General features: G+C 38.8%; 1 protein-coding gene and 1 long non-coding RNA gene across 2 annotated transcripts in view; one reads left to right on the plus strand and one right to left on the minus strand.

Annotated features, from left to right (window-relative positions):
* The window catches only part of LOC114570420 (uncharacterized), a 52,000-nt gene that overhangs the window by 29,592 nt on the left and 7,716 nt on the right, over positions 1-14,692 (plus strand). The gene's annotated exons all lie outside the window — the stretch shown is intronic.
* Positions 9-11,878, minus strand: LOC114570419 (transmembrane protein 235). The gene is made up of 4 exons (XM_028600750.1): positions 11,452-11,878; positions 10,062-10,139; positions 9,456-9,593; positions 9-1,209 (listed from the first exon to the last, which is right to left on the minus strand). Exons 1-4 carry the CDS (start codon positions 11,624-11,626, stop codon positions 965-967), a joined length of 636 nt encoding a protein of 211 aa, XP_028456551.1. The 5' UTR covers positions 11,627-11,878; the 3' UTR covers positions 9-964.

A 14,692-nucleotide genomic window follows, 5' to 3' on the forward strand; every position in this document is an offset into this window, starting at 1 on the left:
CACGGACATTTAAAAACATTCAATCAATGCAACCTTTTTCTGTTGCCTACTTACAGTATGCATTGACACTACAGCTGGATTTATATTTCATTGCTTTTTTTTGTCACAGTTAACAATAAAAAGGGAACACCACAATAGACTTTACAGCAATGCAAAGTACTAAATGTTGTAATTGTTGTTTTTACTTCCAAGCAGAGATAAGTCTCATTCCTAAGTGGACAGCACCGACAGAATATTACAATATCTAGCTGTTGCAAAAGCATACTACTACTGCAAAGCATGCAGCAACACATGCATCTGTACTGCTGAAAACACTTTGCAGAATCCCCAAGAGTGCACTGATCTTCAGCCCTGTTTCCATGATTCATGCATTTACCAGTAGGATAACAAGAAAGGGTATAGGAAGTTTGTAATCAGGAGGCACACACTAACATTTTCTCTTTAAGGCACAAGCCAACATTGTCTTAACTTCTACATCAGCCAAATGCTAATTTTCTCTAACACATCAATGCAGCAGCTTTTCCATCATGAAATACTAGAAACTGAACCAGTAGATTCAGTCTGCTGCAGAATCACTTGAATTAAACATCCTGATCCACTGATATGAACCATATTTAACTGCAGTGTACAGGGTATAGATGAGGTGCAGAAATGATCCCATACAACTTCAATTCTCATTTTGCCTGTGTTCATATTGCAGGGCAGGGAATTTCCATTTGTCTCGTAGATGAAGCTGCTCTCTGTAAATAACAACCGTGTTTCAAGACACGACTCACAGAAAACCTACTGCTGAATCAACTCGTCCAGAGTAGGTTAATAGCTGCACATACATAGCTTATGGACGGAATATGGCAACAAAAGGCTAAATTTACTGAAAAACACTGCAAAACCACATTCAAAGACAACAAAACCACTGTATAGATCTACAGTAATTATTACTTATTGGGCATCATAAAACATTAATTTATAACATGGCAATGGCTACGCCAGAGTCATAGCGTCCCTTAATTTGACTTATTCTGGCAGCTAGCATAAGCAGTAGACCAGTGGCCAACTCCATGCTGTAGGAGAGCCAGGCTGCGGTTAAGGACCAGCCGAAGGACACATTCACACGGGCGAGGTTCTCTGGAGACACGATATGCTGGAACTCCACCATGGCCAGGTTCGAGTATTTGATGTAGATGCTCACCCCAGACAGGGTAAAAATACCTGTTATAGTGCACAGAAACAAACAGATGACACCATTGGGGAAAAAAAGCACTCCAGATTTTAAGACATTCCCTTGTGCCAGTTACATGGAAATGGATCCATCTTGAGGAATTGTAACGAGATCTCTTACACCAATTTTTACAATGAAGTCATTAAGGTGATAATGAATTAATTAGAAAATAATCCTTTTCCAACATTATTGTGTTCACTTAACTTAATGGATTGTATTAGATAATATACACTAAATCCATACATAGGAAACACTTAGTAAAATTGTAAAGTATTAAAGATTTAAAAGCCATTTCACACAAAATAATTATCTCATTCATATGCAAATGAAGGCAGCAAAAGGCTTCTAAATTAAATTTGACCATTTAATTTACAGGAGGAACCTGTGGTTTCTTTTTTGATTCCAAATCAGACTTGAGGTAAAGTCTTTAAAATTACTGCAGAGGTGTGCTGACAAGAATAACATACGACTGAATGTCAACCCCAAAACACTTTGCATACTGAGCGAACACCACTAGGAGCACAATTTAGACTGACCTTTAGTGTGGCAACATGTAAGGAACCACAACCAGTCTTACTTGAGTAAAAGTACAAGTATCTTACCAGAAAATGACTTTGGTAGTTAAAGTCTCCTTTTAGAATATTACTTGAGTAAAAGTCTTAAAGTATCTAATATTCACTGTACTCAAGTATAAAAAGTAATTTTCTGATATTTACTGTACTTAAGTATAAAAAGTAATTTTCTGATATTAAATGTACTTAAGTATTAGAAGTAAAAGTAAAAAAAAAAAACTTTGATGATGAACCTAATGGCCAAAGGTGTGTAATGTTATCTTCATCACCACTGTCGTCAGGGTGGTCATCATCTGTTATCATGGCGGCAGAGCCTGCACCAGGTGCTTCAATGACACTATCAGTTATTATGCTTCCTCCTCTTCTTCTTTAGTTTTGGCCTATGGTTGTTTTTTTACCACTTGGCAACAAACAGGCATTAGGGCACCAACTGGAATGGAGGGTGCATTATCTTGGCAATCTAGGAGCAATGATTTGCCAAATCTGCTTTTTTCCAGTGTAACAAATTTCTTCTGATTTTATTTTGCAGTAATGAGTAACTAAGATGCTTAGGGGAAATTTAGTGGATTAAAAGTAAAAGTTTCCGGAAATATAAATAACGAAATAAAGTACAGATACGTGAAAATTCTCCTTAAGTACAGGAGTGAAGTATTTGTACTTTATTACATTACAACACTGACCACAACACACTGAACAATCACCTGCTGCAATTCAATTAATTAAATAATATTTAATTAATTTGAAATCACAACTGTGGACTTGTCTCTCAATGTCTATCATGTAGTGTGGCTAATTGGCAGGCAAGCAATTAGCAGAGAGAGAGAGAGAGAGAGAGAGAGAGAGAGAGAGAGAGAGAGAGAGGTTAACCAATACAAGTGTCATACACAGTGCTATAGGAGGTACAGCGGGTTCTGCAGACCTGCCTTTCATAGAGGCAAGCAAATCCTTGTCACAATGGTTGCATTTCCACCTGGTATTAAAATCCAATCTGAGTGACTCAATCACAAGTGGACAGCTCTAAGCATGTGTGTTCCCAGCCGCTGCCTTGACAACTCAGACTCGCTGGAAGTAACGATGTAAGAACATGAATGTCTGTAGTAATATCCTACATATTTGTGAAATCTAGGATGTTTTATGAAACTAAAAAAGGGGTTGTTATGCCGGCGGGTGCCTTTTCCAGGCAACCACAGGGCACAGAGCTCAAGACAGCTGAGGATATAAAAAGAGCAGGCAGCACTGGAACAAAAACAGTGAGACATCACCAACAATATAATAATAACATCCAAAACACACACTTCACTGTCAGTGGTTTCTGTGACATGAGATAGACATTCAATTAGTACATAGTTCTGCTTACAGTTGAGTAAGCTGTCCTTACTGTGGCCCAAGACACATACCCATTCAAACTGCTATAAGAACGTGGTCACATGTGATCTAAACCACCTCCGAATGAGGTCTGAGTGATTGGATCTCAATGTAACCTCAGGTCATAGACATAATGTTGTTAAACTACAGTGGTAATTGTATACTGGAAATAAATGGAGTAAAAACCTACACCGATTTTTACAAGTACTTATGAACACAGTCTGTCTTCCACTCAGGTTCCCATTGCAGTTGATTAGTACTCCTACATGGGCAAGTCCCATTGCAGTTGATTAGTACTCCTACATGGGCAAGTTTTCACCTTTAGTTCTCCTGTACAGTTGATCCATTTTGCATGTAGTCTTCTGTGTACAGCATGACTTCCCTTGCACTTTATGTGAGGTCTGAGTTCTTTTTGCACCGATACCGCACTAAGGATTTGTTACACATTGCTGTATGGTTGGTGGCAAACCAGTTTCCCTATCGGGATTAATAAAGTTTTTTCAATTCAATTCAATTCAATTCAATTCACATCTATTGTGCTTCCTTAGGAGAAGCAACACCAATTTTAACATTTTAATGGAGTGAAGGTAGCTTTTTAAAACAATTTTGAGTTGCAGAGCTGCAGAATAAGACCTGAGGCCAGATTTATCAGCAGTGCTGTACATGACGTGAGTGTTCAGAGTGGAATTTCAAAGACATATTGACAAATGGCTCAACATTAAACTAGTGTTTGGATATAGGCATATCTGTCATACTAAAATTTCAAACTGAGAAATATGTCACTTCTGGGTTTGTGTGGACTAGAGTAGGGCTGCAACTAATGATTATTTTCATAGTTTGTTTAATCGGTTGATTATTTTCTCGATTAATCGATTAGTTGTTTGGTCTCTAAAATGTCAGAAAATGAAGAAAAATGTGGATCAGTGTTTCCCAAAAGCCCAAGTTGACGTTTTCAAATGTCTGGTTTTGTCCACAACTCAAAGATATTCAGAGGAGAGAAGAAACTAAAACATATTCACATTTAAAGGTCCAATATGTAATATTTGTACTGTAATAAATCCAAAAATGACATCAATGCCTCATCAGATATTAAGGAAACATGTTAAACTGAAATACTATCTTTTCTGAAAACAATGCTAATTTCAGTATTTTTTCTTTTTGAAATTTACATTCCGTGACGGAATTTATGTTTATGTTTTGGTCTGTGTGTTGTTATCAACGGCCCAGTTTGACAGCCAGGCCGGGTTGCCAGATATACCTGTAAAAACGTAAACCCAGCACGCTACAGCTGTGACGGTAGTACAGCCATGAAAGCAGCAAACAAACAAACAGGATCAACGGAGATAGATTCTGCATGACATTAAAAAAAGAAAACAGCATGTTTCTAACAGTTGCGTGACCAGAGACGTAACAACCCCCTAGTAAATATTGGAGATGTATTTGAAAGATGGAGACAGCTTAGAGCCCAAAAGGACGCAGAGTTGGCTTATTTTCTCCTGAACAGGTAAGCATTAGCTTCAGGCTAATTTATCACAGCTACTAGGGACGGGCATTTTTTGTCATTTCAACATTTGTGTACTCACATTGAATTATACTGTATAGCTAGAGTAACCGAGTTGGTTACTCGCAAAAACAATTGAGACATACCCAGTAAAGTGATCCCGACTGGTCCTGGCTAACGCCGCCATGCTAACCCTGCTAACTGTTAACGTTACCGGGAGGACCAGGCAAGCAGCCCATGGCTGTTTACAGCATGTAGCCTCGACAACGGTGAGTTATTTTAAACCACGAGAGGGGGGCTGTAAATCGGAAAGAGAGGACTGTGAGTTTGCAGTGTGTTTAGCGATTGTTGCCGTAATTCTAAGCCAATGAAGTGTGTTCCGTCGGCAAGGTAGTGGTATTTTTAGCGTTTTGTATTGTAATTCTAAGCCGAGGAAGTGTGCCTGACTGGCGTGTGGAGAGGACAGTGAGGTTGTTGTGTTTTTAGCGGTTCATACTGTAATTTTAAGCCGAAAAAGTGTGTCTGTCAGTTGGTTACAGAGCTCCGCGTGAGCACGGGCTTTTATGACTGATATATAGCCAGCATCTAACGTCAGCTACTCTGCTGTGCTGTGGAGTAACGTCTGGCTATGTGAGACTAGCATCTAACGTTAGCTACTCCGCTGTGCTGTGGAGTAATGTCTGGCTATGTGAGAAAAGCGCCTAGCAACATTGTTGTGAATGCTGCGGTCTCAGCCTGGCAACCCCCGTGAACTTTGAGTCTGGGCAGGAGGCTGCGGGGGAAACGACTCTCCAGTATTTTGAATTGGTAGTACAGTAACTATTTTAACCGCTAGCTGCCAGTATTACACACAATATTACATATTGCACCTTTAACAAGCTGGAATCAAAGAATTTTTACTTTTGTCTTAAAAAAATTACTCAAACCGACTAATCGATTATCAAAATAGTTGGCGATTCATTTAAAAGTTGACAACTAATCGATTAATCGATTAATTGTTGTAGCTCTAGACTAGAGTGCACCTGAGTTAGCTAGCGCCAAAAGGGGCATTTTCTTCTTCGCTAAAGTAGATTGAAAAGGTTTCCTGCTGTTCAAGCAAAGGAGAGAGTCTCACAGAATAAGCAATTCCCATCAGCGGAGAGAGAGACAGATCTAATTGTCCTGGAACAAGCAATTCTGAGATGAAGCTGCAAAAGAAGCATCAACAGTTTGTGTTTAATTGCTCCGTGCTATGGTATGGTAATAAATGAGGCAGAGAAATTCTCATTATTGAAGTTAACTTTCAGTGTGCACAGTTGAATGTTGTTTCATCTAACTCTATTGAATCTGAACCCAGGTATTACTTCTCGTCTATTACCTCTCTTGTAGGACTAGATGGCCGGAGATGTTTTGGTAATGAAGACAAGAGGTCAGGATGTCTTGGTGTACAAGGCAAACAGTTTTCGGAAGTACAGCACTAGAAGACAGCTTCTTTGACATTTGAGTTATGCATAATTAACAGGTACAGTACAATAGGCAAACCTGTGAGAGAAATGTGAGCTATAAGTACATCTCTTAGGATACTTCTCTTTATGCAGGCAGACAGAAGGATCCTAAGTTAGAGGGAGAGGTATGCTTTGGCTATTGTTGGGTTGTTTCGCACTTTAAAGGATGCCTTCTCTCCAAAGGGCTATGTGAGTATTGATTAGTTTGGTTAGTATTTTGTTGTTCTACAAAACTATTTCAAATTGCATACAGTTTTGTGTGTATTTGAGACATAAATGTGGAAGTTCCAGAAAATGATTAGGATTAACATTCTAACAAAGATAAAGCATGTACTACATGACAGGACATTTGTCCCCTGATAAACATCGGCATTATTTTTTGATTCATGTTTCACAATTATGTTTTTTAATTCAATATCATAGTTCTATGATGCTAAAAAGGGTACCAGATTTCTAGCCTGGAAGCTGAAGACCAGCTCAACGGCCTATTCGTTTACCCTCAGTATCGAGGCCTGAACAACAAGGACCAAAGTGCAGGTGACCTGCAGTTTGAGGAAGAAGCCTGTAGGGTGAACAGCATTTTCACAAATTAGAATTTAGAAACTGTCCTGCAGCTTTTTTGTTCTCTAATATTGTGGGACATTTAAGCAGCAAAACTAAACACTGTAGTTATAAACTTGACCAAATGAAGCTGTCTGCTGCTGCAGCGGGCAACAGCTCTGCAGCTATGTAATTCACATTTTAGAGAATGTTATTAATAGTTTCCTCCTTAATTATTATTTCACCCCCGCTATTAATCAGAATGTTAATTTATATGATATATATATATATATATATATATATATATATATATATATATATATATCCATGATCGAGAAAATCAGGAATAAGGAAAGACCCCGGTTAGATCATAATGCTTAACAAAGGCCTATAATGTTTATGAGAAAAGAATTGAGGAGATTTGCAGTGATTTTGTGTTTTGTTTTCCTTTTAACTTTTATGAACATTTCTATTAGGGCTGTCAATCGATTCAAATATTTAATCATGATTAATCTCATGATTGTACATATTTAACTCGCAATTATTCGCAAATTAATCGCAATTTTTTTTATCCGTTCTAAACATACAAATTTAACACTTAAATAATTGAAGTTTCTTGCTACTTTAAAGTTTCTATCAACAGCACTTAAAGAAAAAACACTTTTAAAGTAAACAGCCAGAAGTGGAGTAAAATTATACACAGTAACGTGCTGCAGATCTGGTGTTTTTAGATGGAGAATATTCAGTTAAGAGAGATCGGCTACTGTTTTGCCCTCATTGTTCACTGTGAAGTTAACTGGAGTGAATGTAACCCCAGTGTGTAATTTTATTCAACCTCAAACGTACCGAAATCGAGATTCAAACTCATTCCCTTTTGAGTTCGGCCCTCATCAAATGCATTCTTTGATGGATATTCAATTTATTGTGACTGGTGAACAGCTGAACCCTTCACATTGAAGGAAAAAAGCAATCTTTTTGCCACTGTATTGCTGATGAAAGCATATCCTTGTACTGCCACATAGGGATCTAGTAGATCAAATCTTCTTACTGTACCACACCAAGGACATTTGTGCACAAAAAGGACTCCAGTTTCATCAAAGACACTGAAGAATGCTCAGTTTGGTCTTTGAGCTGTCTTTGAGCTGTTGATATTAAGTTTATATTTTTGAACATTCAATGCTTTTATTCATTCAGATATGAAACGGTTAGCAATTATAATTTTCGATTTGAGCTAAATGCTATACTAGCATTGAAACATGCTCAACAATGTTATTACATTTAATCTTCAGGAGAACATGAATGTGTGTACCAATTGCATCAAATATCTGGGTTTATGCATAATGAGATCAAAATTACATTTTAGGAAGTTTATGATTGGACTGCCCAAGATTATCGGGACAACATTTTGTGTAATAAGCCACAATATATCTATATATATAACGGACTGTCTATGTGAACACACTCAATTTCAACAAAAAGGAAATTCTGTTTATATTTTACAGAGACGCCATTTGAAACAGAGAATGACACAAGAGAGCGTGCCCTAATGATTCCAGAGCAAAGTCTGACTGAGTTTTTCAATCAAGAACAAGCTTCTGCATTTTTGGGTCACTTTGTCATGAAGAGCAATCACTCTACATGCCGCGATCAATACTGATATTTATATCAATTTCCACAGTAAGAATGTTTGGTGGTTTGGTGTTGGTGGTTTGGTGTTGGTGGTGTTGCAATTATGATTTATTTTATGGTAATATTACTGGCAAGAGCCATGAAAAAATTGTCAGTAGATCATAACTATAATCCTCCTTCTCACCTACAAATCCCTCCATGCCCTGGTCACACAGTACCTCTCTGACCTTCTCCATCCATACACCCCACCCCGAAACCTGCGGTCCTCAGACGCTGGCCTGCTCTCCATTCCCCACACCAGACTCTGTACCTTCGGAGACAGAGCCTTTAGTGTTGCAGTCCCATTCCTCTGGAACACCCTCCCTCCAGATATCCAAAATGCTACATCCCTGGACATGTTTTAAAAACTCCTCAAACACCACCTGTCCATCACAGCCTACAACCTCCCCTAGCTCTGTTTCCCCTGTAATTGTGTAAAGTGTCCTTGGGTTTTATGAAAGGCGCTATACAAATAAAAAAAGTTCTTCTTCTTCTTCTTATTATTATTATTACAAACTGTTCACACCAGTCTACATCATTGTTGTAGTGTTTGGTAATAACACTGTGATTTAGCATATGGGAGTCTGATCTCTTACAGATGGTTGTGCTGAATCAATCATGTTTTTTTTTTTAATTACAAAATGTGACAAACAGATTGAATAAAGTGTCGGAAGTCTTGCACAGTACGCTCATCACCAGTTTAAAGTATCTTTCTCCTTATTTCCTTTATAAAATCCCCATTTTCACCCTTCCAATAACAGGGTGAGCAAAACGATCCTTACCTAGGGCAACGCAATTAAGTCAACTGGGATATTGAATGTCCATACAGAGATATGTATTCTAATAACAGTCCTTCCCTATTGGCCCTTAGTCTAAGTAGGTTAGAATGGGATTTTTGAAGTTGCCTTAAGTCAGAAGTAGATCAGAAGTGAGAGTGAGCAGTTGAAATATATATACAATATGCCAGCCACACACCTTTTTCTGTGCTGAACATCTTACATCCTGACTTAACCAAGCAAAGGATTTGCTTTAAAGCAGCTTACACGCAAAGCACACATAATTTGCCACAGGCTCAGACAAAAACAAACAATTCTGCGTGGACTTACTGCAGAAGAGAACGTAGGACGCTGCTCCAGCTAGCAATTTGGGACTGCCGGCTAACGAACTGACAAGTCCAAAGATCCAGCCGAACACCAGCAGGACTAGGCTTAGGGGCAATATGATAACCACCACCTTATGCAAGCCTGCAAACACAAACGCACATACAAAGACACTGTGGTTACTGTGCTTAATGATTATAACTGTGCTGTGATTTGGTTCTAGTGCCCTAACTACAATTCAGCTGGATATACTACTGAGTTTGACCCATTTGCCTGCAGGGAGCCATTTCTATTGTCAGTTGGGTGTGAAAATCAACTGGAAGAAGTTTTGAAATGTTGAGATTTGCATAAGATAGCTTCTGTCACAGTAAACAATTTATTACTGTATTTCATTGTCCAACCTGCAAACAGGGACTGTTTCAGAAAACACTATCCTTTGCAAAAATGTTCATGTTTGCTTGGATTTTCTCACAGCATATTGTTACTTGTAAATGTAATCTCTTTAGCAGACAACTACACCTATAAATTACATTTGTCAGGAATCACTGACTCAATTCTTTAAATCCACCACATTATCAACTTCTAAGCCAGTTGATAAACAAAACCACTCACCAAGAAGGTGCCTTTCCACTTCTGACAGGCTGGACATATTTGCTGTGAAAGAAGGGATGACTGAACTCATGTTTGCTCCTGAAAATGTCAAGGGGAAAGGTTATTAATGACAAGTCGTGCGGACGGAGCTGTAGGACTAGAAATTTTCTACAGGATACCACACGTCACTTTTTACATAAGAATTGTACAAATAATGATCAATATATTTAGAACTTCAACACATTGTATGCTTAAATTGATCAAACCAATTAAAGATGTCTCTGTATGACATATATTTTGTATTTCCTCAGCCCTGAATATGCAACAGTTTTGCACCTCTGCGCAGAATAAAGCTCAAGTTTCTGCTTCTGTGAGTTTAGCCAGTGCAGTAAATAATATAACAATATTGTGTCAGCGCATGTTCCACTTTTATGTCAGGTGCAATGCTTGAAGAGCTTCAAACATTATTTGTTATCGTTAATTGGCATTTGCTTCTGAATTGCTGGCGGCACGAGCAACACATTGTCCAACACATTGGACACATCTGGGACCTCAAACTGTGCAACCAACAAGCAGATTATATTGCAACTGTGTATCCAAGAATATCCTTTTGAATCTTTTTGCAGCCTCCATGCATGTTCACCTGCAGCTGCCTACAGGGTTTGATACAGATGTGAGGGGTTACAGTTGCTACAGTTATTACATTTATTATACTCACTGAATGAAAAGTGAGTTTTCAATAATCTTATTGTGAAGTTAATAATTCAGCTAATAACCCATCTTTGCCATATATTTCTCCAAGCTACAAGCACTGGCATCTCTTCTGTGCATTAGTGTCACACAACTAAGATTCACTGCAAGCAGTTTTTGCCACCCTAGCATGTAAGGAATAAATCCCACTGGGGATCAATAAACAGTATAAAATTAATAAATTAAATCAAGGCAAATAGCATCGGCCTTGCCTTGATTGCTGCTGACAATGAACATGGCTACGCAGCAACATGAAATAGACAAAGAGAGATAGACAAAGAGAGAGAGAGAGAGAGAGAGAGAGAGAGAGAGAGAGAGAGAGATGATCCGTGAACAATGTATGGATGTTTTAACGGCATTACATATAACAGTTTTTTTTTCCTTCTTTTTTTCAACATTACAGACGAGCAATAGCCTACTGGAATTAGCACAGGTGGGAACAAGTGTTTTACGAGTTTTAGGTTGATGCCACATGATGAAGGCTTCTCACAATTACCCCACGGTGCGAAGCCGCGCAAAACTTATTCTGGAAAAATGAGGGCTGCATCTGATTTTAATACAGCTGAGCTCACACAACATATAGGCTACTTGAGTAAGACGTACCCTCTGAATAAAAACTCATAAACTACAGACTATGTAGGCTTAAGTTGAGTTTACATACCTTCATTGATTCTCCACAGTCCAGAATGTGAACTTAGGTCGTCTGAACATGAGCAGTTGGGTTTATTCACATCGACGATAATGTACCAGTAATCAGTCCATATAGCCACAGCAAGGAGGATAAAGCTGAGCAAACCTGTAAACCCAGCTGTAATAACCACCTGTCCGTACCTCATTATTCAGTCCACAGTGCAATAGTGCAATTTCTATATTTTTCTACACTGTATTCTGTATCGACAGATGCGCGATGCGTAAAAGCTCTCCCGCTGGATCCTTCCCTGTAAAGTGCTGGTCCTCTATGGCAATCACGGTCCTAAAACGTAGTTTAGACTGGAAACTGAGCAAAACACATGACATTAAGATAATTGTTTAAAAAACTGCAAATAACAGAAGATACACGTCTTTCTCGGCACCGCAGTTTACATCACTCTGACAGGTATGTTGGCTTACAGCGCTCTTGGATTGATCCACAGAGTTAATTTAAGAGGATAAAGCGCCACACTTTCGGTGCGGAATTACAAAATAAAACCGCGATCGTGTTGTGAAGCTGCTTGCAATTTATTTTTTGATGCAAACAAGCCCACATCCGGCCAAAGGTTTACTTGTCTGAGGATCACTTGACTGTAATTTAGACTATTTTAAATGCAAGGCTGCTGCGTGCTATGACCACAGGTATCCTAACTGGACCGAGCCTACCCTTTTTGTCACTGCGCATACAGTAAATTAAACGGTAGGCAGCCTACGCCGAGAAACAACAACAACAACAACAACAACAACAACATATTTAACAAATAAAAATCTAAGGAAGTAGGCATCTTGCATAAGAAAATACAAAAGCACTCCCGCGGCTAATATGATAATCACATTTAAGAAGCACAATTGGCATAGCATCCTGGTTACATCAAACAATCATTTAGGCTAGTAGACCTACCTGTATGTGGTTGTAATTTATGACACAGGCCTACAGCCAGGGAGCGGAGGTCTAGGTGAGGCAAGATGACTGATGTTTTGGGTCTAAAATCCAGCACACCTGAGTCCAAATGAAAAAGAAAAGACAGCATGCTGGTGCTGGTAGCTTTGTAAACCGAAGCTAAACGTTTAAAAGATATGAGTGGGGCCGTTGTTGTATGAGGAACAATAACGTAAACATGTGGAGGGACGCACTGATGGAGCCTGACTGGCTTTCGCATCAGTCTCTGATGTAGGTGTTTTACAACTAAATCCCAAACTTTTCTTTGTCACTGACCCACGAAAAAAAGAGTAAAAAAATGCAAACATAAATCAAGTACAATATACAAAACAATTTACATAGCATAAGCAAGCCAATAGGCACATTCACAATTCACACCAACCACAGCCTATAGTCTGTGTGGATATGTCTATCTGCCTTTTAAACAATCCATCCCCCCCATTCTTCTTTTAAACTGCCCAAGCACTGTCAAATTGAATGGGGACTGTGATGAAAAGCAATTACAGTATAGCCTACTGCAAATTGTACTGAGGTCTAAACTCTGACTTGGCCACTACTCCAGGATATTTTAAAGCCTGTATAGCAAATAACTTTATGTTTGTTGTCTCCCTGGATAATAGGCTACATATTTACCAAATTCTCTTGCAGCCTGCAGCAGGTTTTTCCTTAGGCTATTCTCTGTAGCAGAATTCTCACTTCACAGGAATAGCAATAGTTTTTCGAGGTAAAAGAGTGCTGAAAACGCCCCCACAAAAAGGAAGCAGAGGACAACCTTTTCACACTTGTGGGCACAATTATTTTTCATGACAAATATGATTGAAGCAAGCATTAAAACTGAACTGGTAAGAACATTGGACAATACATTTTAAACCCTAGATATAAGATAAGATATATACGATAATTTGTCATGCTTAAGTGGTGGAGGGCAATACAATGGGTAATTTGGAATGGAGAACATATTTCTACTCACATCTGTGGAGGTGTGATGGGAACCAGATGTACTCACTCAGCTCACTGGTATAACTGGGAGTTATATAGAGTATTCTTGCAGCGGTAATATTGCAATGGTAATGAGGCTCATGTCACACTTGTTACCTAAGGTTTTATGTTGTTAACTGGTAATTTACTGTAGGACATGAATTGCATCACTTGACTTCTTCCTCGTCAGCTCTTACCAGACTTTTCTGGCTAGCATTAACTAACTAGCAGGCTTGGCTAGCAAGTTGCATTTCCACAACGTTCCACTTCCGGGATTTCTCTCGTTCTGCCGGAAATTAAGCCGGATGTCACTCTTTTCAGATGTCCGTTTCCGGATGTCCCGTTACCTTCCGCTTTCTTTGTGTTGCTATTTTACACTCCGGTTGATTTATGAGGACTATGGTTGACTGCTCCTCAGATCTCTGCAGGGTAAATCAAGACAGCTAGCTAGACTATCTGTCCAATCTGAGTTTTATGTTGCATGAAGACGCATTGCAAGACAATTGTGATTGGTTTAAAGAAATGCCAATAAACCAGAGCACGTTTTTCTTTCATCCAGGAATGCTGTGTGGACTAGGCAGACTCTCCTCTGCAACGCTGTGGAGGAAGGTCTGGCAATGCGAGACTAGGTGCAACCTAATGCTGAACAAGAATTTTTTAGGTGACCACAATGTTACAATTAAGTTTTATGAAGTCAAAACACACAGTGGAAGGGTCCAGGTCCAGGGAGAGGAGTGAGGGAGGGTTAGCCCTAAAACGCCCACTGCTTTATCGCCGATTTTAAAATCAACGAGACCATAATTCAAAAAATGAACATCATTCTGTGTTGCAGAAGACGTAAAACTACCAATTAAGATAATAATTGAATTAAAAATGTTTACTGAGTAAAAAGTGGGTCACTTTCTCATAGACTTCTACAGAAACCGACCTCCTTTTGTAATCATCTGCAGTAATCATGTTAAATGGAACCTGTAACATCTGTATCTGCAGCCATTGTTAATGGCACTAACTTCGATCAGTTCCTAATTCAAGTGGATTAGTTGAATTTGTAATCTTGTGTACTCTGCGCCATAATTAAAGTGTGATTTCCCACTGTCTTTTCCTAAACCTGTAGTATGTACAGACAGCTGAGCTCACAAATGAGAACACAATGTTAAAGCCTTGTCAGCCATCCCAGATGTTCTCAGTCGATAAAAAGTAGGATATCACCAACTCTCTTCCATACAGGTTGCCATTTTTAGTCAGAAATAGGTAGACAAAGTTAGAATTACTTCTGGCATGTTATGTTCTGTAG

This window comes from Perca flavescens, chromosome 15 (assembly GCF_004354835.1).
Source record: "Perca flavescens isolate YP-PL-M2 chromosome 15, PFLA_1.0, whole genome shotgun sequence".
NCBI lineage: Eukaryota > Metazoa > Chordata > Actinopteri > Perciformes > Percidae > Perca > Perca flavescens.